This window comes from Diprion similis, chromosome 2 (genome assembly GCF_021155765.1).
Source record: "Diprion similis isolate iyDipSimi1 chromosome 2, iyDipSimi1.1, whole genome shotgun sequence".
Classification (NCBI taxonomy): Eukaryota; Metazoa; Arthropoda; class Insecta; order Hymenoptera; family Diprionidae; genus Diprion; species Diprion similis.
The window spans coordinates 13,504,150-13,526,402 of record NC_060106.1 but is presented as its reverse complement, the minus strand read 5'-3'; the positions used below and the strand labels follow the sequence as shown (position 1 = coordinate 13,526,402).

The 22,253-nt window shown below is 36.4% G+C and overlaps 4 protein-coding genes across 5 annotated transcripts; 2 read left to right on the top strand and 2 right to left on the bottom strand.

Moving 5' to 3' along the window:
- Window positions 1-608: 608 nt before the first annotated feature.
- Window positions 609-4,285, top strand: LOC124415889 (pseudouridylate synthase 7 homolog). Its single transcript, XM_046896589.1, has 5 exons — window positions 609-1,013; window positions 1,171-1,674; window positions 1,805-3,155; window positions 3,591-3,742; window positions 3,853-4,285. The coding sequence occupies exons 1-5, from the start codon at window positions 812-814 to the stop codon at window positions 4,257-4,259; spliced, it is 2,616 nt and encodes an 871-aa protein (XP_046752545.1). The 5' UTR covers window positions 609-811; the 3' UTR covers window positions 4,260-4,285.
- A 175-nt stretch (window positions 4,286-4,460) lies between these two features.
- On the bottom strand, window positions 4,461-6,195 carry LOC124416263 (zinc finger protein 239-like). Its single transcript, XM_046897192.1, has 5 exons — window positions 6,110-6,195; window positions 5,723-5,875; window positions 5,297-5,466; window positions 4,857-5,022; window positions 4,461-4,708 (listed from the first exon to the last, which is right to left on the bottom strand). The coding sequence occupies exons 1-5, from the start codon at window positions 6,114-6,116 to the stop codon at window positions 4,461-4,463; spliced, it is 744 nt and encodes a 247-aa protein (XP_046753148.1). The 5' UTR covers window positions 6,117-6,195.
- A 2,409-nt stretch (window positions 6,196-8,604) lies between these two features.
- On the bottom strand, window positions 8,605-17,986 carry LOC124415963. Of its 2 annotated transcripts, XM_046896728.1 has the most exons (9): window positions 17,427-17,986; window positions 16,919-17,195; window positions 16,549-16,742; window positions 15,645-16,127; window positions 15,168-15,569; window positions 14,422-14,785; window positions 13,702-13,895; window positions 8,739-9,592; window positions 8,605-8,703 (listed from the first exon to the last, which is right to left on the bottom strand). In XM_046896728.1, exons 1-8 carry the CDS (start codon window positions 17,952-17,954, stop codon window positions 8,777-8,779), a joined length of 3,258 nt encoding a protein of 1,085 aa, XP_046752684.1. In that variant the 5' UTR covers window positions 17,955-17,986; the 3' UTR covers window positions 8,605-8,703; window positions 8,739-8,776. The 2 variants fall into 2 exon arrangements, with proteins under 2 accessions (XP_046752684.1, XP_046752685.1); XM_046896729.1 differs by lacking the exons at window positions 8,605-8,703; window positions 8,739-9,592 and adding an exon at window positions 11,360-11,927 and having other exon boundaries at window positions 17,427-17,969.
- Window positions 17,987-18,572: 586 nt separating this feature from the next.
- Window positions 18,573-22,112, top strand: LOC124411708 (H/ACA ribonucleoprotein complex subunit 4). Its single transcript, XM_046890995.1, has 8 exons — window positions 18,573-18,701; window positions 19,040-19,164; window positions 19,254-19,586; window positions 19,726-20,136; window positions 20,283-20,403; window positions 20,597-20,823; window positions 21,103-21,315; window positions 21,537-22,112. Exons 1-8 carry the CDS (start codon window positions 18,689-18,691, stop codon window positions 21,609-21,611), a joined length of 1,518 nt encoding a protein of 505 aa, XP_046746951.1. The 5' UTR covers window positions 18,573-18,688; the 3' UTR covers window positions 21,612-22,112.
- Window positions 22,113-22,253: the final 141 nt, after the last annotated feature.

Sequence of the window (22,253 nt, the reverse complement as noted above, 5' to 3'; positions counted from 1 at the left end):
AGATTCATGACTTGCTGATGTGGATGTGGAAACTAAAAAATCTTCATTGTTGCTATGCGCCTCGCTGAAGGCAACCCAGTGCACACTTATTTTGCTGATAACGATAGAACGCGGAATTTACCAACATCTCCTTTCTGACAGTACCAAGTAGGCAACAACAAATGTTTCGCCATGAAAATAATAGACTTGCATTCAAAAGTAACTATTACTCATTCCTGAAAATAAAATTTCCTTAGGCACACAAAAGTATATGAAATGATTGCCAATCATTGTTATGCGACAGCTATTCGAATATTGCTTTTTCCTTGTTTGTACTCAAGTTATTGAATAATTTGAATAATGAAGATTTTGATGAAATTATGACATTGAATTAGAATGAATTGTATTCAAATTTTATGTTTATAACCAGTAGTACGTGCGTTGACTGAGGATACTTCAAAGATCTGTGACAATTGTGAAGGTGTCTGAAGGCGTCAACTGAAGGAACTTCGAGATAAAGCGCGGCATCAATTCAAATTAAATCGTTGACCCAGATCCGGTGTTGCGTCGATTCGCGCCTGTCCGACAAGCTGAAGTCAACCCTTTCAACGAGCACAAGACCACGCGATAAAACATAACCTAAATTTGATTTTGTAAGTCAGTATCGTGATCCGTGTGTAGAGTAAGTTAGTTTGACAACGTGGTTGACGAACAGCTATCAAAACTTTTCTGTATTTTGTAAAGCAGACGTCTACTTCACATATCAATGTGACCTTATAGCGATACTTAAAGCAGCTATAGTTTAAGTTGAGTATTATTAAGTAATAAAACTATGCAGAGAAGCGGCGACGGTAAACAAGCCGGTACCGGCGGCTCTGACGGCAGGGGAAAAACCGGTCATCATGGTCATACTGATCGGTTCTCCGATGGGGGTGGTCGATCGTTTTCCAGGGGAGGTTATTACGGTGGCGGCGGTGATGGCTGGGGTCGTCGCGGAGGTGGTGGATACCGTGGCTATCGCGGTGGAAGTAGAGGTAAATCCCATATCGTCGAAGATGTTTAAAGAAATTTTTAAAGTAGAAAAATGTTGCAAGAATAACATCCTAGTAATTAACCTATCCATGTGATATCCGATGATAGATTGGATTTTCATTAAATCATTCAATTAATTTTATTTTTATTTTTTCACAGGCTACCGAGGCGGCACCCAAAATAGAAGAGGGTACAAAAGGAACCAGGGAAACTTCGACATCGATGGTAAAAGACAGAAGATGGAGGTCGGAAATCGACTGAAAGAAGTAGACATTGGCGTCACTGAATTCGTCGGAGATCATAAAGGATTTTCTGGTGTTGTAAAGGAGAGATACGGAGACTTCCATGTGCACGAAATAACTTTGAACGGCGAAATAGCCAAACTCACAGACCAGACCATACCTCCAGAACCAGATCAACTGGAGAATATAGAAGATCTGAAAAAGGAAATTCCTGCAGAAGTCTGGAAACAATTTGAAACGCTGATAGAAGCTGAGAGCGAGATTTTATCTGTGGAAATCAATGTCACTGCTATGAACAAAGACGAGCGTCGTGCCATTCATGCAATAGCAAAGAAGATACCAAATACCATTAGCCAAACTGTGGAAAAGGGGGAAACAAAATACATTGTTGTTGCCAAGGCTAACAAGCAGAAACAAAGTGGTGGGTTACTTAGAATCTAAATTTTTATGGTATTTTTGCTATCACACTCACTTTTTCTTGTGCAAATCATGTACTGCGAGAGTTTCTGAAAAATTTTAATATTATTCTAGCATTTTGATATAACTTTCAGGGCACATGTTTCGCCGAGATCAACGCGTAGATTGGGCTCGCCGCGGTGGAAATTACTGTCATTTCCTTCTGCATAAAGTGAACATTGACACGATGGATGCATTAAATCAAATGGGAATGTATTTACGGGTAAAGTCCAACATGTTCAACTATGCCGGAACAAAGGATCGTAGAGCCAGAACGACTCAATGGGTTAGTTTGAAAAAAATAAGTCCACTCGACATTTTGGCAGCAGCGAAATCAGTCCGAGGTGTTTTCGTTGGTAACTTCAAATTTTGTGAAGAACCCCTCAAACTTGGAATGTTAAGTGGAAACCGGTTCAGCATTGCACTGAGGAGCGTTACTGGATCTGATGAAGAAATTGAGAAAGCTATGACTTCATTGCGTGATAATGGGTTCATTAATTATTATGGTCTTCAGAGGTTCGGGACAGTAGCCGCAATTCCAACACATGAGATTGGAAAAGCGTTAATGCAGGGCAAATGGCATGAAGCAATTGAACTGATATTAAAACCTCGAGCTGGCGAACAGCAAAGGGATCTAGTCGAAGCTAGAGAGATATATAAAAAAACTAAGGATGCTCATGAAGCATTCAAACGAATTAGTAGGCCTGATAAAATAGAAGCCAAACTCTTGTGGGGTCTTCACGTCTGTGGCGACCAAAATCCTCAAGGAGCGTTGGACTGGGTTCCCAGGAACACGAGTTTAATGTACATCCATGCTTATCAGAGTTTTATCTGGAACCTAGTGGTGTCTAAGCGGATAAAGGAGCTGGGACCAAAACCTGTGGTTGGGGATTTGGTGTACGAAAATCGAAACTTTAAAGAAGAGACTGATAGATTAGAGTTTAGTCATAACGATAACGAAGACGAAAGTGACAATGATAAGAAAAAAAATCCTGCCACGGACAAAAATGAAGCTAATGAAAGTGATTTGACCGAAGTAGACAAACCAGAAGAAGCAGTCAAAGATAAAGAGGGAAATAAGGTCGAAGATCCTGAAATTGAGGGAAAGGATTCAATGAAAATTGAAGTAAGTGAAGTAAATATGGAAATTGCTCCAGCTATTGATAATGAGAATAACTTGGGTGCTGCAAAAGACACAGAGAATGGGGAGGAAGGTAAGGATGACTTGGACCAAGATAAAAATACAGCTGAAATAGACAAGGAAGATCTACATAGTCTCCCAGCTGTTAAAATTTTGACTGAGGAAGATTTATCTAATTACACACTAACTGATATTGTTATGCCTCAACCTGGATGGAGAGTCACTTACCCAACATACGCCAAACCATGGTTTGATGAAATCCTTGCTAAGGATGGTTTAACTACAGATCTCAGACAAAAAAACAGGTAAACCTGATTGACCAAAGCCACTGTTTTTTGCTCAGATTAAAAACCTTTATTTTGCAACTTTAGAGTTGTCTGGAAATTTAGTAAACTGTAATGAAGGGAAACATACCAATATTCGACCAATTTATCATTACTTTAAAGTCAATCAAAAGCTGCAAAATAGTCATTTCTTTTTCCATTTGTCGTCACTGATTCAATATTGTTTCAACTCACGAAATAGATTTTGTTAGTCAACACTTGGGGTTATGTAGTGGAATAAAATAGCTCAGTGAGGTTGTTTAAAGGGTACATTTTACAAGTTGACGCGGATATTAATTGATCCCGCGTATACAAGCATTATGCGTCACATTCAGCACAAAAAACATGAACTTATAGTCAGTACAAGACAACATATACATATAATTATTATTATTTAAATTAATTTTCGTTTTCCAGAAAATATACATTGGGAGGGGCATACAGAAAAATGTTGGAAATTCCATCTGATATCTCTTGGCGAATTATGCGGTACCAAGAAAGACACGACGATCTGATTCTGTGCGATATTGACGAAATGAGAGGCCTCTCAGCACCAAAGGAAAACCCAGGTATGGAACAGTATTTATTTCTACACTTGTTTTACCCTTACATATCAGAACAAAAACTATTCTGTAACTTAAAAGTTAATTGTACCAATGGTTTTCTCTATGTGTTCCAGAGGGCAGGTACAAGGCATTAATCGTTGAGATGTCTCTCAGGCCGAGTACGTACGCGACGATGGCATTGCGTGAGATTTTGAAATGCGATACTTCGTCGCAAACGCAGGCTGCTCAATCTGCCGCAAACAAAGCAGAGGAAGACGAAAAAGAGAAAAAAGAATCAAATAAAGAAGATGAACCGAAATCTGCCGAAGATGAAGTGAAACAAGACAAGGAAGTCCTTGACAAGGATAATGGAATGAAAATGGAAGTGGTAATGGAGACTGAACCGAAAGAAGAAGAGATGGACGTTGCTGAGGACAAGGAAAACGATGATGATAAAGAGACGAAGACATTGGTCATGGAAGTCGATTGCACTGAAAATATGGTCAATATCGAAGTTGACACTGTTATAACTAAGCCATAAGCAAATAAAGTTAATAAAGAGTTGCATAAAAATATTTTCTTCATTGAGTATTATCTAAAAAACCATCCTAAAATTTTTAGATAACGAGCCCTTCCGCCTTCCCCACTATTATTTACGTAGAAAAACCGAACTAAATATCGTATACCACAGCATCGTTTAATTAAATGTAGAAATACAACATTCTTGTATGTGTAGAAGATTTTACTTCGAATATTGTAACGGAAGCCACGGATTCCACGGAAAAATTGGAGTAGGAATTTGTATCGTTGTTTCACCTTTCGATCCGTCGTTTAAGTTATTGATCAACGTGACGTTGTCATTGCGTGTATTATCTCGAGTGGAAGAAATTATGGTCACAGTTTCTGAGTAGTGGGTTCGCTCGTGAGCTCGCAAGTTGCTTGTAACTGAGAATTTTTTGTTGCATAACTTGCAATAGTGAGGTCGATCTCCTGAAATAAAAATATAAATTTAATGATACGTCCCATAAATAAAAATGTTATAATTTAATAAAAAATAAAATATCACCAATCTACTTTCGCGAATACCGAAAAACGTAACAGTTACAGGTATTTGAGAATATAATTTATGTATCTGTACCGCTATGAAGCTGCACGTGATGGTGTAGTGCCGCAGGCTTGCAAAATCCTCTAGCGCAAATTGGACACCGTAGCGGCCAATCGCCAGTGTGCGAATATCCGTGAGCTCTTAAATCTCCAGGCGTCGGAAACGAGCGGCCACATTCGTTGCATTTATGAGGTTTTTCCTATAAGGATTAAACAACGGTTTAGTTAGTAACTGGTCCGTTCTCACAAGAACAGATTGAATTAAAAACGAAAATACACAACTTGGGCGAGTATTTTGACTGTTTTTACCCCACGGAATCAATTAATGATCAAATGCTATAGACCGGAGATTTCCTACCTTAGAGAATTTCAATCGAAAAGAGTACTAAAATTCGATTCTCAGAGGACCAAAATTCAAATTCAGTCATCATGTATCTGTCGATCTGCATATCAAACATGTCATGCAATAATAACCTTGTAGTGAGTCATTCGATGATAGTATAAATTTGAGGAAGCGGTGAATCGTTTTCCACAGATTGGACACTCGTGCGGTCTTTCTCCGGTGTGAATCCTAGCATGCGTGTTTAACGAACTGCTAGTGCTAAATTTTTTTCCACACACTAAACACCCGTGCGGCTTTTCCCCTAAAACGTACGTTACAAGAAAGTTATTGGCATTCCAAATTTATGGCAAATTGCCTCCTTAATTATTATCGGTTTGAATGGACAGTATAATTCCTTTATGCCTGAATTCCGCAGGTGATTTGTACATCCTTCTCCAGTAACAATGACGATCTCAAATAATAATTGGGGGTAAATTTACTGTACGAAATGTCAGAGAACCATCACGAAAATTGCACGCTACGCGTTTAGTGAGCATATTATAAGACTCAAAACTTACCTGTATGCGTGCGAAGATGTCGTTTCAAAAGCGATGGACGATCAAAATGCTTACCACAAGTTGGACAGGGTAATTTTCGCGGACATCTTAATAGTCCGCGAATACTTGATCTCGACGTCCCGTTGCAACTCAGATCAAGAGGAGTTTCCTGATCTATTTTAATTTAAAAAAAGTACTTCTTACAATTCCGCGACAGTCAATTTCTTTTGGCAGTTCGAAGAAACTGGTTCAAGCTAAATTTTTTAACTGCCCGATAAATCACGGTACTCGGAATATAACTATTTCAAAAAAATTGCAAACCAGTAAATCGGAAACGCTATTGTCAATTAAGTTCATAGTTGTCATAAAAACAAGTAAACCAATATTTCACACCGATACCGAACTCACCTGTCATTTTAAAAGTTGTCGCGCGCTTGCTAGAGGTCAAATAAAACGAGAGCCCACTTACAAATTCTACTTTCTCGGTTATGCTTAAAAATTCCAGAGTGACAATATACTTCGGAAACTTCGCCAACAAGTGTACCAAAAAGTTTACCAAATCCCACAACTGTTGTGGTAGCAATAAATTTTTCAGGTGTGAAGCGAAATGGAAAGGGCAAGATAGGATTGCCAGAGCGCATGTCAACGGGGGCGGCGTCTTCTTCGCGAGGGCGGAGTATCCAGGGATTTTTAATGCTTTGCAATGGTGCACGACACCTGAAAATATTTCAAAGTATACGCCTGCGTTTTTATCACTGAGTTATTGACTCATATTTGACGAATGACAGAGAACTGCGTATCATCGTATCCGTGTTAGCACTTGAAAGCGTGCATTTCCCCCTTGTGACAAATATCTTATCTACGGCTACACAGTATAAATTTCGAATGAAAGTAGATCTGATGTTATTCTGCATACAATATTCTTCAACACTGTACATAATAGTACGTTGTTTACCGGGGGGGGGGTCGCGAGGATGGTGATCGCACAATTTTTTGTTGTCCGAGTCCTTTTGAAAATTCACTTTTTGCACATGTCCTCCCGCTTGCAAATGTGTGCTTGCAAACGGCAATTTCACGCCCGCTTCACACGCCTGCAAAAGAATTTCTTCAAGGGGGGTCGGACGAAGAAAATTTTTTGTATCAGAATATCTTCTTCGAGATTCGGTACAAAATGCTCTCATCGTGAATTATAGTCGTGCGTTAATAACTATTATTAATCGCAAAGCAAAAATTTCATCGACAATTTCGTCGGCGCTCATTGCTCCACCACTATTTTCAAACAACGTATTTAACATTGGCAACAATCATAACATACACATACGAGCATTCTCCTATTCCCCTTTTGTTTTTTTTATCGCAAAACGGAGAGGACAATTCTTAAAATATAGATAAGGGGTGAGGCAATCTAAGACTTTTGTCAAAGATTACGCATACTGAAGAAACCAACAAAGGGTTCGGTTCGAAGGTAAGACGATCATGTCCGTGCCGTACAGATAGAACGCGTATTGTTGATCGGTGTACCAGACGGTGCCAGTAACTTTACAATCGGTCACCCCGCGTTCGTATGCGTACACGTACAGCGTAGGGGTAGAGGTATTGTTATAAAGCAAAGTCATACTCGCCTGTAACATGTCGATGGCATCATAGATGGAAACAGTTCGAATAATTCCAATATCGTTCGCTATACCACTGGGGTGCAGAGTATAGATAGTTATAACTATGGCTTTTGTGCCGGGTTAATTATCTGGCACACCGTGCACCCTCGTACGAATGACTAAACAATTATTTGACGTAGTACTCGAAAGGATCAAGTATTCTCCACACCCTGAGGTGTGAGTTGTGCATAGATTTAGCATTTCTTTTTCGGGAGTCTACAAATAGACACTTTTTGAAAAAATCTATTCTCTGCCATTTATATCCGTTCAAGGTAATGTGCGGTGTATCTTTTTCAAAGTACATCACCTGTACAAGTTTCAACGGTTTTTACTCTAAACGATACCGATTTGGTGAACGGTAGGAAACTTCACTGTACTGTTAAAACGCGTCATCATCGACACGTTGATTTTTTTCAGATACTTCTCTTGGGACAAGAAGAGGCGCGTGGCGTCGGGACGCCGGACGTCCTGCGGCGTCGTATACTCATTTGTCACCGGGAGGATATTAACGCTATTGAGTGCTCGGGATCTTTACAAATCGCTCCTGGTAATAGAGGATATTGTGCGACCCCAAGCGACGTATAATATCGTATTATTGTACCTGATCGATCTTTCGCAGCGTAAAATTCCGTAAAATTCACTAGATTACCGCGTTACCAGATGAAGAGTATACGTTGACAATAATGCTGTTATAAATATCTCATATACCTATATAGCTCACGTAAAAGTAAATTCGGGCATTATACGAATGCAATTTTTGCATCTATAAATTGTAAGAAAATTATGAATATCAAACTTATGTTGCGATCAATAACATTTTACTATACACGATGAACAAAATTCATACCTTCAGCAGCGTCAACAGTGTGGAACTGGGTATTCCCAATTATCCTGCATTATTCTAATTATAAGAAGCATCACGATCAATTATTCCAATTGCGATGGTGAATAATTGATTAGCGCTAAACAATCTACTCCCTAACAGTTTCCCAAAAATTTTTATTAGCCCAATGAATAGGAATTTTCCCTAAGGAATTCGTTCAGATGTGGGAGATCGTTAAAAGTATACGCGTAATGTAGGAGGAATATGAAAATCTTTCATGGTTTTATTCAATAAACATATGGCACAAACGTACAAAATATAACAAAATAGAAAATGAGAAAAAAATTAAGAACAAAAAAAAAAGGAATAAACATATTTTTCAAGCTTCTGATACTGCCCATAGGTAAAGATATATGTTTAATGAAAACAAGACTTGTTATGTTTCAAGTTCTTCTGACAAATTGAATAACGCAACAAGTTTGTGTTAATGTATTAGTACATGGAACGACAATTAATACGACAGCATTCAATGTCGCTGGATGAGACACCCACCGAAGACGTATCTTTTGACAGAATTAATTACCCAAAAGCAAAACGTTAAACTTGCGGATTCTCGAGATTATTTAAATCTCCATATCCGCGGATTGGCAGAGGTTTCGAATGGTCATCCTTTTTTACGTAAATAGTACCATTGAAATCCTCCGTTACAGATGCGTATCCCATTCTACGCACAAAATCTTGCGTACGATGCAGAAGTGCCAGTCTTTCACCTGGTAGATTATTAGCGGCGAATATCTTCGGTGTGGATATCGATTGAGCGTTTACGCACTCTTGATTCGCATACACATCATTTTCCATCGGAACTAGGTGCATTCCTACGTGGGGGTAGCAAAAACGGGGACTAGGAAAGAGCTGCGGTGAAACTGTATTCGATACAAGTGGAGGTGGCCCATTCTGATAATGTGAACGTAAATGACAATCGTTTTTCTTGTAGATAGGATCTATATAATCAGATCGAGGATTGTAGATAGGGTTGCCAGAAATCATTGCTTGTGGGAGTCTCGCTTCGTAATCGGAATTTCTAGACTCCAGAGCCGCCAGTCTTCTTTCAAGTTTTTGACAATGTTCGTGGAAGGATTTATTATCAGCCTCCAAAGCCGCCAATTTTCCTTCAAGTTTTTCACGATATTCGTGGAAGGACTTATGCTCCTCGCAAAAAGCATCGACTGTGGTTGAAATTTTTTGAAAATCTTGCTTTAATTCATGGTGTGCTGAAGTCTGATCACATATTTTTTGTTCCAAGGATGCCAGCATTCGTTGGATTTCGTTCGACATACCGAGTGATCGGCGATTATCCGTTTCACCCCACGAAACTCTGCTGCCACGTGAAGTGTTAGGACTGTTGTTCATTGGCTGAAAGTTGATTGTAAGTAATTATCAAACTGATGTAAATAATTTTGAAAATTATGCATACGAAATCGGCATTTTTCCCTAATAAATAATAGAATCAATAAAAAGTGCCATTGTTTCATATTCGTCATTGTTCATTGAGGACATGCTTTTTTTTACCATAGACGTCTTATGCAAGCATTTTCTACTTCTAGGTACTAATTAATAGTCAATATTTCACAACCACGAATTACTGGATCATTTGTAATTCTGCATAATCAATTAGATTAAATATTTATCATCCCTGTAGTTTCTTACAATGAAACACGTGCAAAAATATGAATAGACTGTTTTAAAGTTTTAACATCTCTTTATTCGTGCTTATATTGTCATTAAAGATATATTTTGGGATACATGATTACTTAATGTATGCGTCATTGATGCGTAAGCATAATTGATAAACAAAAACCATACAACTTAAACCCTGCAGGAATGAATCTAAACTAATATTCTACGATTATGTAGATATATATATATATATATATATACGTTATGCGACTCTATGTGTCACATGTTGCAACAGTACTTGCGTACATTGTAGCCTTATACCAACTTGCATTATAAAATTATTAATTTTCAACACCCTTTTTCCCCTTGTGTTAAATTCTATGAAGAATTATAGAATTACGTTTAAAAACAGTAATTCTGCGTCTTACTTCAAACTAAGAGACAGTTCAACAATTGTAGAAGAAAAAACATTAACTTGCATTGCCAACTCATTTTGTGGAAAAATTCAGATAGACCAATCTCGACTTACTTTGGTTGTCAAAGTTCGAGAAGGGCCTGCTTACAGCAAACAGTTCACGTGACTCACCCACATTTATATAACGGAGTGTATACGAGTAGATGGCTGAAAAGTGGGTAAATTTTGGGAAATTATACCTCAACAACCAATTATTCAATTGCATTGGGTTTTTTTTTCCTCTGAAAATATGTAAATTAAGCTTCCTTTACGTATTTTTGTCATCAGAATCAAATAAGAAGCACTGTTATTGAAAAAAATGTCACCCGTTTCGCTCGTTGCATGAAAAAAATCGTAAATTTTGGACAAAAAATAGAATTAAACTTCAATGGTCACCATTTTGATGGAAAAAAAAATTTCGGAACGTGGCGAAAAGCATAAAATATCCAATAACACTGGCTCCAAGTTAGTAGTAAATCGGTTGAGCTGTTTCTAAGATATTGCGGGCCCCGCAAAATAAACTCCAATAAAATTGAATAGTTGGTTGTCTAGATACAATTTTCAAAATTCACCCACGTTTCCAGCCGTCTATTCGTATATGCCCCTTGAGCCATTTTAATTATAAATGTAGGGCTAAATATTTATCAAGCAGATGCACAATATAAAATAGAGTGTCGAAAAGCTGGTCTACAAAAGTAATATAGACTGGACGTGTCGTCATCACCAGATATAAAAAGAGCGACGAAGATGGTGAATAAAACGAACACTTCAACTTTAAGAAATAGAATGTATGCATGTTTTTGAATAAAAAATCAAATAGCACCGATAAAGAGCAAATCATAAAATGTCCTCAATTTTGGCATCATGATCTGTAAGTGTACCAGTTCTCAGGCTTCACAAATTCATACAAGAAAAGAGTACAGTCCCAAGGGAATGTATGGCAATACTTGATTGTTCAGTTTATATGTCTCCGATGAAAATAATTAATTTCAACCTATATTTACAATTCAATGTCAATCCGATCTGAAACAGTTGTCATGTGAACTACACGCAGTCATATACATAGAAAAACATGATGTACATACATTTAACTTTTAATATTGATTTATTTTACATCGAAGGTCTTCCTGAACTTGGTAGAGGCATCAAATGCTTTAAGTTAGGTGGAAAACAAATCCACAACTCCGATTCTATGTACGAAAACCTGAACGCAGTTTCAATCTTTGACATCACTATCTCGTCGTTTTTTTCTACAAACGCTTGTATGCCAAAATACGAATATCTATCTTTGCTGTTAAGTTTTTTCAACTGCTTAATTGCGAGTATCAAGTATTTATAACTAATAAGATCATTTTTCGATTGTTTGCAAATCAAACCATATACTTTTTCTCTGGGATATGACACTTCTGTGCAAACAACAGTACCCATGTTTGGTTTTTCTTTACTTAATCGCACTAAGAAGGGGTACTTTTCATCCAATGATTTCATCTCATCAGATATATGTCCATCTGAAGAGCCAATATATAACAACCCAGTTTGCAATTGAATATCCTTAAGACATAACTCTTCGATTTTGATGGTAGTTTTTGGCCTAGATTTTGGTGTCTCCTGATAATCCTGAAATAGAGAATACCTCACAAAGTCATATTTGGATAAGAGACAATTTTCTACCTGAAAGGATTTTCGAGAACCCATGTAACAGTTTTGTAAATTAACCACACAACTGACATAAGCCAGATTACTTATCTCTATTATATTACGAAATTTCTTAGTTTGGTGTTTCGTGGCTCTTCTGTTCTATGTTCCGCATGAAAACGAGTAATTGATCAATCTGTGTAGTCATTTCAAATCACCACAAAATTGTAACTCCACACATCATTAATATTCTATAATCTAGATGTATCAATTAAGCACTTGATCCTGCATACTACACATGGCAAATATTGTTTTACACAAGTTCGCTATATAGGATTGATGAAATTTAAAAAACTACACCTCGAACAGAATAAGTCTTTAGTATCCATACATGCGAAATTGATTCATCCAAAATCCTTATTAAAATATAAGTTCATATTATAACGCTCATTTCCGTTTTTTACATTTTGCCTTTTTAGTATGCTTAATACTTTGCTTGGATTGTTTGTTCGATTTCCCTTTTTTCTTACTAGATTCAGTCGTTTTACACTCTGGTTCCGGTGATAGCTGAATCGTCCAGTACTGAAATTATTGTAAATTGCAGTCTGCTCGCAGCCACACAATTTTACACCCACAAAAGCCATATCAGTTATGATCAAACCAAAAATGAAAGAATGTAACAAGCTGTGCAAGAAAAAGTAATAAACAGAAGGACAGAAAATACAAAAAGTAGTATATAAGCTCGTAACTAACATTCAAAGTTAGGTCGTTGCAGTCGAATACGGTATCAGTCATGCAGATTTGTCAGAGCACATATCTCACAAACAGTCGATACGAAGAACAATGCAAGCGATACCAAATTTTCTTTGGATGCTGTATCTCACACTGACACTGGTGCATTCAAAAAATTTTCAACTGTTAGGTTTGCTTTGCTATTTTTTGATCAATGGAAACACATCCAATAATGCATGATATTAGAAATTTTTCTAGTATCCTGCGCTTAGCACGCACCTATTTGTTTTGGAAAACCACTCAATCAAACCACCAACAAAAATCACGCACACACATAGCATGGCATTTAGGTATATGCAAATTACAATTACCGAATTCTGTTATAATAATCATATGAACTCCACGTTATTCCGGATTCGGATAGTTCAAAGTTTTTTTTTCGATCCTACCCCTTTAAATGTTAGGATTTGATCGAAAAAAGATCCTCCCAAAAGATGAGCTCTCTAGCTCAAGTTTAACGGGAAACTCTTTTAACTCTTATTTCCAATTCATTTAACGTAGGAAAATTTAAATTGTCGTTAACAGTTAAAATACTCATAAACTATTCAATGTTTTGCAAGATCATCCACAGACAAGCGAAGCTGATTCTTCATACTTTTCAAACCTTTATAACAGAACATACTATCATCATTAGAACACACATAACAGTCATCTGAAAACGAAAAATTTTTAGCGAAAAAGGGAAAATCTATGGTGTCCTAATAATGATGACTATGCTTTGAAATAGAGGTTTGGAAAACTTGAAGAATAAGCTTCAAGGATCTATGCATAGATTTGAAAGATATTAAACAATTTACGAGTATTTTCACTTTTAACCAGAAGTCTTGTGTCGGCACGTTGGTTAAAATTAAAAGCAATTAAATAGAAGAGAACAAGCAACATGGTGATAACAACAGTGCAGCTGGTGATATGTAATAAAATGAAGCAATATACATTCGATATTAGTATGAAAACTTAAACTCACCTTTTCTAAATTGTAAATTTTTATATTAAAACCATCAGCAAAGATTTCTTCTATCATTGGTTTTACTTGATCCCAAGAAAGGCGATCCAGCCCACAACCAATTCGGGGCATAGCCAAGTCGGTGACATTTAACTCTTTGCATTTGGCGTGTAATGCATGTAAACTTCGTTTCAGTGTACCATATGTTGGCTTCCCTAGAATTACAAAATATAAACAGGTGCATCATTTGGCGGAGTTTAGTGGACCAACCTATATACTTGTTGCTCAAATGCATTTCGAGCTCATAAAACATCAAAAAATGGATTTTTCATTTTTTTAAATTGATTATTCAAATAATTTCGAAACTTTTGGACCAATAAAATCCGAAATTCAACCAATCTTAGACTAAGAAATGTCGCATTGATTGAAAAGAAAATCGTTATAAAATTTTTATATTTTTTTTTTATGCTTGTATTCAAATAACTTCAAAACTATGTGACCGATGAAGTCCAAAATTTACTAGAGCTACGTCAATTAAGACCAAAATCGTCACTCTATCTTGAAGATAATATCATTCTTTTATGGATTTATTGTGATAGCTTAAAAACTGCTGCACTGATCGGATCTTAAATCTGATTAGTTCTAAGTGGGGCAAAGCCCTGTTGATTCAAACCTAGCTCATTCAAACAAAAACCATAATTATCTAGTTATGAAACTTATCGTTTACTGTAAAATGCTTACCAGTACTTTCACTCTTAGTTACCAAGTAAAATATATATCTTGCACCATTTTGAATATAGGCTACGTCGCCCTGACTCGCTCTTTGGTCAAGAAGGTCCCCTACAGATTGGAATTTTTGCCTAAAAAGTACAGCAATTCCTGAACCCATCCGGAAATCAGCTCCGACGCAATGAGCCAGACTCACAGTCTCCTCAGCATCAAATAGATCACCTTTACACTCAGTAACACATGATTTCGGCTTCTCGTTTTTTCTTTGCAACTTTTCTTTTTGTCTTATAAGACGATTTGCTTCTTCCTTTTCTCTACTTTTTCTTCTTTCAGCTTCAGCATATGAATCGTGATCGCCGATTTTATTTGGACTAATCTGTGAAAGCAGAAGCATGATTTATGGTTAAAACATCATTATACCTGGTTCTCAGAGGTGTATGAACTACTAGTGGGGTGAATAATTCCTACAATATATAAGTACGAAGTTTATCGTTCGGCTGATGTTACAACTTATATAGTACTCCTTTGAGATAGCTAGTTTATATCACGCATTATCTTCCCATTCACATAATGTGTATTTCTATCCTTCATAGAAGATTGCATACAATCTTCATCAAAGAATTCATAACAAAGGCATATAAGGTAAGTTTATAGATCAAATGTATAGATTATCGATCTAAGGTGCTATCTATTAGCAAAAATAGCACATCTATTGAACGCAAATGAGGTTTGACAATCAAAAAATGTTTTTAACGAACCTCCAGATCCCACCAGTCACCGTGATTGTCATTATGAGAAGTATCATTGAGTGGATTATCATTCTGCTCAGATAATTCCGCTGATTGAAGTTCATGTTCATCAGTGTTTGGAGTTTCGTTCAAAGCATTGGGAGGAGTGAGATCCAGCTTTGACTTTTCTGAATTGGTTTCTTCACTCAACGATTGTGCAGCCATCTTTTGTTGAACTGTACTTATATCTTGATTTTCTGCTTTAGAATTTTTATGTTTACCACCTCGTTTATCTTCAACTCTTTGTGAGATGTTTCCATTTTTCCTCCCCTTGGTTTTCTTATCAAAGTTTGATAGAGGGAGAGAAGATGGTTGTTGTGCTTCAGTAGAGTCAAGACAGCTTTCAACTTGCGTATCCTCGTCTTTTTTTCCCTGGTAGTTAAGAAACGAATTAAGCATTGAATCACGATAAAAAAAAATATATATTTTTTATGTGAAAAAACGTACCGATTTGGATGGATGCATACATTCTAATGAAGGTGGCCAACAAATCCAGAATTCTGCGTCTATTGACGAATTTCTGAGCAGGGTTTCTATTTTTGCCATTATGCAAGGATCATCACAATCTTCAAAAGCTTGCAACCCAAAATATTCATACTTATCCTTGTAATTGAGCTTTTTCAGATGTTGGATAGCTGCTTCCAGATGTGTAAAACTTACAGGAGTGTTTTCAGCCTTCTTGCAAATCAAACCGTAAACTACATCTTTTGAATAAAGTTCAGTGCGATATACGCTTCCAAGCTCATATGAAGATCGTGACAAACGACGTAAGAAGGGATATTTCTCATTTAATGATATCATCTCCTCAGATACATATGGCCGTTCACAACCAATGTAAAGCAGCCCTGTGTTTTGCTCTATATCCTTCAGCTGTAATCCTTCATTTTTTACTCTGGACTTAAAACCAGATTTAGCTTCGTTAATATCATCCTATGACATAAAAGAAATTAATATTTTAGTAATCAACTAATTGTATTTGTGTTTGTGCACATTGAGAAATTCAAAAGTTATGATTTAATCTAGGAAAATGTAATTACAATCAGACATACATTTACAGGGTATCATTATCATGAAACAGAGTTTGCAGTATTTTGTAAATACAAAAGATTAGTAATTTTGAAATCCAATCTGTTACAAACTTCATTTAAACAACCTTTAAGCATATTTTAGTGATCAAAGTAAAAAATTTGAATATGCGTGTCATACATGAATCTTATCAGGAATGTGAAATTTTTTCCAATTTGCATAATTACAAAGTAGGGACAATATTTCGCTTGTGCAATTATGTTAGTTTTGAGCAAATAAATTATAACTCAGCAATGAAAGATATTGCCTCAAGGTACGAACTTACCATCTCTAAATGGTAAACAGTTATAACAAAGCCATTTTCAAAAATTTCTTCCACAATAGATTTTATGTCCTTCCACTGAAGTTCATCCAAGCCACATCCAATTCGAGGCATTGCAATTTCCGTGACTTTGAGTTCTATACATCTTTGACGCAGTGCAAATAGACTCTGTTTCATTGTGTCCATGGTAGGTTTATCTGGAATTGTATCAAATCAATGATGACAAATCGAAATGTATGTAAATACTCCAATAAAAGTGTACAAAGATATTTAGTATCGGTCCATATAGTCAGAGTACTTAATAACAATGAATTGTGTGTACTAAAAAATAATGAATATAATGTTATATTGAGCATAAAACATACGTGCTTACCTGTACTTGCTTGTTTTGTTACTAAGTAAAACACATATCTATCAAGAACTTTAAGATAGGCTACGCCACCTGGTTTTACTCTTTGATCGAGTAATTTACCAATCGATCTAAATTTCTCATGGAATTGTACGGCAATTCCAGAACCCATTCTAAAATCTGCTCCAACACAGTGGACCAATGAAACATTAGTAGGGGCATTGAACAAATCATTTTCGACCTCAGTGATACAGAATTTTTTTCCAGTTACAGCAGCATCTTTCGTTGTTCCTAGATCATTCTGTGTGGAAAAAATATCTATTAATATATATTATATACATATTGCAAAATGTGAGACAAATTATGTAGCTCGGAAAACATGATAGTTGAATGAGAAATATACTAAAAAAGAAATTAAAAGGCGCTTCCTTTGCCACTAGGATATATGTATACAAATACTTAAGTCCAAGATACAATTTTGCTGTAAATAACTAGAGATGTACAAGACATTACTAAGGGTGACTAAATTCACCTGACACGAAACTTCAGAAACAGAAGAAATATCAGTACGAAGCCATGTTCCTGATCCCGTTTGAATGGAATTTTGTTGGGATGCAAGAGAAGGATCAGATGATTTCTGTAAATCCCGAGTAGCCACTCTAGGGGTAAATTCAGCAGACTGGGCATTAAGGGACGATTTCATAGTTCTTTTTACCGTCTGATCACACTCGTTCATTTCGGAGAATTGATTTGAATGTTTTCCATCAGGGTGGCGATTTTGCATAGAGAACCTGTGCGATCCACGCTGATTTCCCTTATTGGAATTTCGTTGGTCACTTCTATTCGAGAAGCTGTCACGACCAGATTTTGTTGATCTATAATCAACATCTGGTCTTTGTGTAGGAGGTGTAGCCTCATGATTTACAGAAGATGAACCCTCACTTGCTGGGCCTCGCTCATTTGTTTGATCATAAGATTTACGTTTCATATGATTTTCTGATTTACCAGCACCTCTAGGCTTATATGAAGAATTTTTCGACCCTCTTCCACGGTATTCCATCGTGTAACTGAATTATAACCTAAAATCATATTCACCTTTAAGGAACAGCAGAAAACAATGAAGTTGAATTTTCTCAAGCAGACTGTTGAACAAGTAATCCGACGATATTAAATGCAAGTAATGAATACACTTACCGTAGTTAATTGTTCACGATAACGGCCGCACTTTAACGTGTTGACTCTCACGAAAAGACGCAAGCCACTGAAATGGTGTATTGAAATGAACGAGAATGAACGCGGGGTGTTCCCCGAATGCTATGAATGATGCGTAAGAAATTTATCAAACCACCATCGAAGCATTCTTAACCAAAATGACTACCGTCACTACCGATGTAGGCGGTGTAACGAGTTTGGGGATTCCCTTTCCAATGTCCTTGTTTACTTATTTGAGACTGTAGTATTACTATTGCTTTCAAATGAGGTTTTAATTTTTCTAAACAATAAATAGAATGGGTTGGACAAGGAAATATCAAGATTTATTTATTGTCTTGGCCATTGTCTTCGTGGTTTAACATTTCTGGACAAAAATCTTTTGGACACTGCCAGGGTACCCGACGGTGTCGAAAAATGTAAACGTGTAGATCGAAGCCACGTTCTCCTGTCACGTTTTCGCATTGAAGCGTGTTCCTCTCATGTATAGCGTGTAACCAGCGCTTTTCTTTCGAAGCTAGCTTCGTAGCTTCGCACGCCGAATATATTAAAACATTTTATGCACGTGTTGTGAGTGATTTTAAAATGGCAGAAACAGGTAAATATTATTCATAATAAATATGCTACAAAAGCTATTTGTCACTCTGGTAACTTGTACTCGCCTTTGACGCCTTCCGGGATGTTTATTTCAACGTAAATCTTCTGTTTTCTGTTATGATCATCGAGCAGACATCTTGCGGTAAACACGTGTTATCGCATATTTTTCATCCATTATTTATGCTTGAAATACGAGTATTGCATAGCTTACGAGGCTCATTTGTGTTATGTCCCTTCGTGAACACTTATTTGCAATTTAGTTTACTTCAAACCAGCTCACATGGCATATAAATAATCATTAGCTAGCGAGGTTATGTTCTACGTTTTTGATCTTCACAGAAAATGAAAAACGAAAAGATAAAAAAAAGTCACTCGGAGAACTGCAAGTGGCTATGAAATGCCAAGTTGAACCCTCCAAGGCAGCGGTAAAATTGGAGTATGGCAACTGGCCATTGTTATTCAAAGTACGTTCCTTGTTGGTTTCATTGAAATAAGTTATAATTATTTGAAAATACATTGTTTACCGAACTCAGTGATATTACTTTCGTTTCAGAACTTTGACAAATTATTGACCCGTACAAAATGTTTTACACCATTAACCTGCGGCTCAACGCCTCTGCATCGCAATCTCTCTGAGTACATTAAATCAGGTTGCATCAATTTGGATAAACCGTCAAATCCGTCTTCACATGAAGTTGTTGCTTGGATCAAACGAATTTTGAAAGTTGAAAAAACTGGTCACTCTGGTACCTTGGATCCAAAAGTAACAGGGTGTCTGATTGTATGTATAGACAGAGCGACTCGTCTTGTAAAGTCGCAACAGTCTGCAGGAAAACAGTATATTGCAGTATTCAAATTACATTCTGCTGTTGAGAATGTTCTTAAGGTGAGAAATGAATGCACATTTTTTAAAGTCAAAACATCTGATAATATGAAACTGAAATTATCAAATTAAAAGGAAAAAACTCCCAGAATTACAGTCTTCAAGTATTCTCATGCAACTAACAATCTGTACCTTGTGTTAGGTGAAACAAGGGTTGGAAAAATTACGCGGAGCACTGTTTCAAAGACCTCCATTAATATCAGCAGTCAAGCGTCAGTTGCGAGTCAGGACAGTCTATGATAGTATTCTTCTTGACTATGACGAGGATCGAAATATGGGAGTATTTAAAGTTGATTGTGAAGCAGGTTCTTACATTAGAACAATGTGCGTCCACTTAGGTCTCTTTCTAACTACTGGCTGTCAAATGGAAGAGCTACGTCGATCAAGGTCAGGCGTACAATCCGAACAAGACGGAATGGTGACGATGCACGATATTCTTGATGCTCAATGGCTATACGAGAACCATGGTGATGAGACTTATTTACGCAGAGTAATTAAACCTTTAGAAGCTCTTCTCGTGAAACACAAAAGAATTATTTTGAAGGATAGCGCAGTATGTATTCTCATTTATTATTAAAAAACTGTTATGGCATATTTTCTGTATTATATTGTTTTAAGTTTGAATTGGTAGACATTTAAGAGTATTTGATGCAGTGCAAAGAATCATGCAATGTTTCACTCTTGTGGTTTTCTTTGCAGGTAAATGCTATATGCTATGGAGCAAAAATAATGGTTCCTGGTGTTCTATTATATGATGATGGAATCGAGCTTAATGAAGAAATTGTGATTGTCACCAGCAAAGGAGAAGCTATTGCTCTTGGTACGACTAATGACATGTTATCACTGACTGAAATGAAATAAGTTTCTGATAGTAACAAAATTGAGGAGGTCAAATCTCTGATAGACCACTTTGAATGAAATTCCATGTTCATTCACATTATCACAGAATACTCGTGATTACGGGATCTAATTTTCTGTATTTACTGACTACATTCGTTTTATTCCGCAAATAGCCATTGCACTTATGACGTCACCTACTATGACTGCTTGTGATCATGGTGTAGCTGCTAAGATAAAACGCGTGATTATGGAAAGGGATGCCTACCCCAGAAAGTGGGGACTGGGTCCTAAGGCCTCAATAAAAAAACGAATGATAAAGGAAGGCAAATTGGATAAGCATGGAAAACCAAATGAACAAACACCTTCTGACTGGCTTACAAGTTATGTGGATTATTCCAAGGTACTATATTACTTTTACTTCCTGCGTCAGTGTAATAACTTTTTCTCAATACTGTGAATCATTTCTGTGTATGTTATATGTGCTCTTACAGTATCGTACTGTTGTGTGTTCTAATGGCTCTTATGGTGAAACACTTGGCACTTTTTTTTACTTCAAATATTTTGAAACTATTAAAATATTATTCAAAATGCTGAGAAGCTGCTAAATATGAGTTTTGCTCTATAAAATGTAGAATATGACATGATTAAACATTGTTCTGTTATTTTTTACTGGTATCAGACTGATGCTAATGGAGTAGAAGATGCAGCTAGTCGAAAACGAAAACTGGATACGACAAGTCCAACTGATGCACCAGTGGCTGAAGAAAGTAAAGACGAAGAAACTGCGTCACCAAAAGAAAAGAAGAAGCATAAAAAAGATAAGAAAAAAAAGAAAGTAAAGGAAGAGTCGGAAGCTATTGAAACTGAAACTCCAGCAGATGCAGCTACTGAAGTTAGTATATTCGTATATTTCATAATACAAATCTGGTTTATTAATAATACGTGCTGCAAAATAATAGGTAATTATTTAAAGCAAAATGAAAAATACGCACGTAACATTCTTTTTAAATTTTGAATATGAATTGCGGCGATTGACCATAATACCGTTAATCGTAAAGTACGAAATGTTTTCAACTCATTCAAATAGTGAATTACTTTCTTTTTCTATTGAAGGAAACACAAGTGAAGAAAGAAAAGAAAAAGAAGAAGAAGAAGGATAAAGACCAAGAAGCGCCAGCCAGCGAATAATGAAATTCGTAAACATACCATATAACAGGCATGCTAAAGATATACTTATCAGTCATCCTGAAGTTATTCGGTGTAAAATGAAAAATATTTCATACTATACGAAACAAAGTTATATATTTTTATTTACATCCTAGAGGGGCCTGAAAAGTTCCATTTATGTCAACTAAACGGAGATGCAATTATTACCTGCCAAATGAATTAATTCCGTTCTTGATACTACGATACACTTACCGAAATCAATCTCAACTATTTTACTAAAGAAAATAATAAAGTGATAGATTAACCATACGTCTGTTATGCTTAAAATCAGATATTTTTATAGTACACCAAGAGCTCGTTTCAAATATCAATTTGCTCTGAACATGCCAAACAATTGTGGAAAATTGATACATCAATTTTCCGCCATTATATTTGTAGGATCGTTGAAAAGACATTTCGAATTGCACGCATCATTTTAATAAAAAAAAAAAAAAAATGCAGAAACAATACATACACGGTTTCATTATACATATAACGTCATTCAAAAATTTTGTTTCGCAATCACACAGAGCTTTCGGTATTTGGTATAAAACTAATTCTACGATTGGGGAATATCCTATAGAATCACATTCGTGGCCGGTTATGCTGAGTGGCTGAGTAGAA

Coding starts and splice junctions, on each gene's coding strand:
- LOC124416263 (XM_046897192.1), bottom strand. Junction 5,467..5,722: donor ACATCTTCGCACGCATACAG/GTAAGTTTTGAG, acceptor CGTACGTTTTAG/GGGAAAAGCCGCACGGGTGT. Junction 4,709..4,856: donor TCACGTGCAGCTTCATAGCG/GTACAGATACAT, acceptor TTTTTATTTCAG/GAGATCGACCTCACTATTGC.
- LOC124415963 (XM_046896728.1), bottom strand. CDS start 17,954: ATGGAATACCGTGGAAGAGGGTCGAAAAATTCTTCATATAAGCCTAGA. Junction 16,743..16,918: donor AACAAAACAAGCAAGTACAG/GTAAGCACGTAT, acceptor ATACAATTCCAG/ATAAACCTACCATGGACACA. Junction 9,593..13,701: donor AAATTTACAATTTAGAAAAG/GTGAGTTTAAGT, acceptor ATCAACTTTCAG/CCAATGAACAACAGTCCTAA.
- LOC124411708 (XM_046890995.1), top strand. Junction 19,587..19,725: donor CTGTTGAGAATGTTCTTAAG/GTGAGAAATGAA, acceptor ACCTTGTGTTAG/GTGAAACAAGGGTTGGAAAA. Junction 20,824..21,102: donor GTTATGTGGATTATTCCAAG/GTACTATATTAC, acceptor TACTGGTATCAG/ACTGATGCTAATGGAGTAGA.
- LOC124415889 (XM_046896589.1), top strand. CDS start 812: ATGCAGAGAAGCGGCGACGGTAAACAAGCCGGTACCGGCGGCTCTGAC. Junction 1,014..1,170: donor CTATCGCGGTGGAAGTAGAG/GTAAATCCCATA, acceptor ATTTTTTCACAG/GCTACCGAGGCGGCACCCAA. Junction 3,156..3,590: donor GATCTCAGACAAAAAAACAG/GTAAACCTGATT, acceptor TTCGTTTTCCAG/AAAATATACATTGGGAGGGG.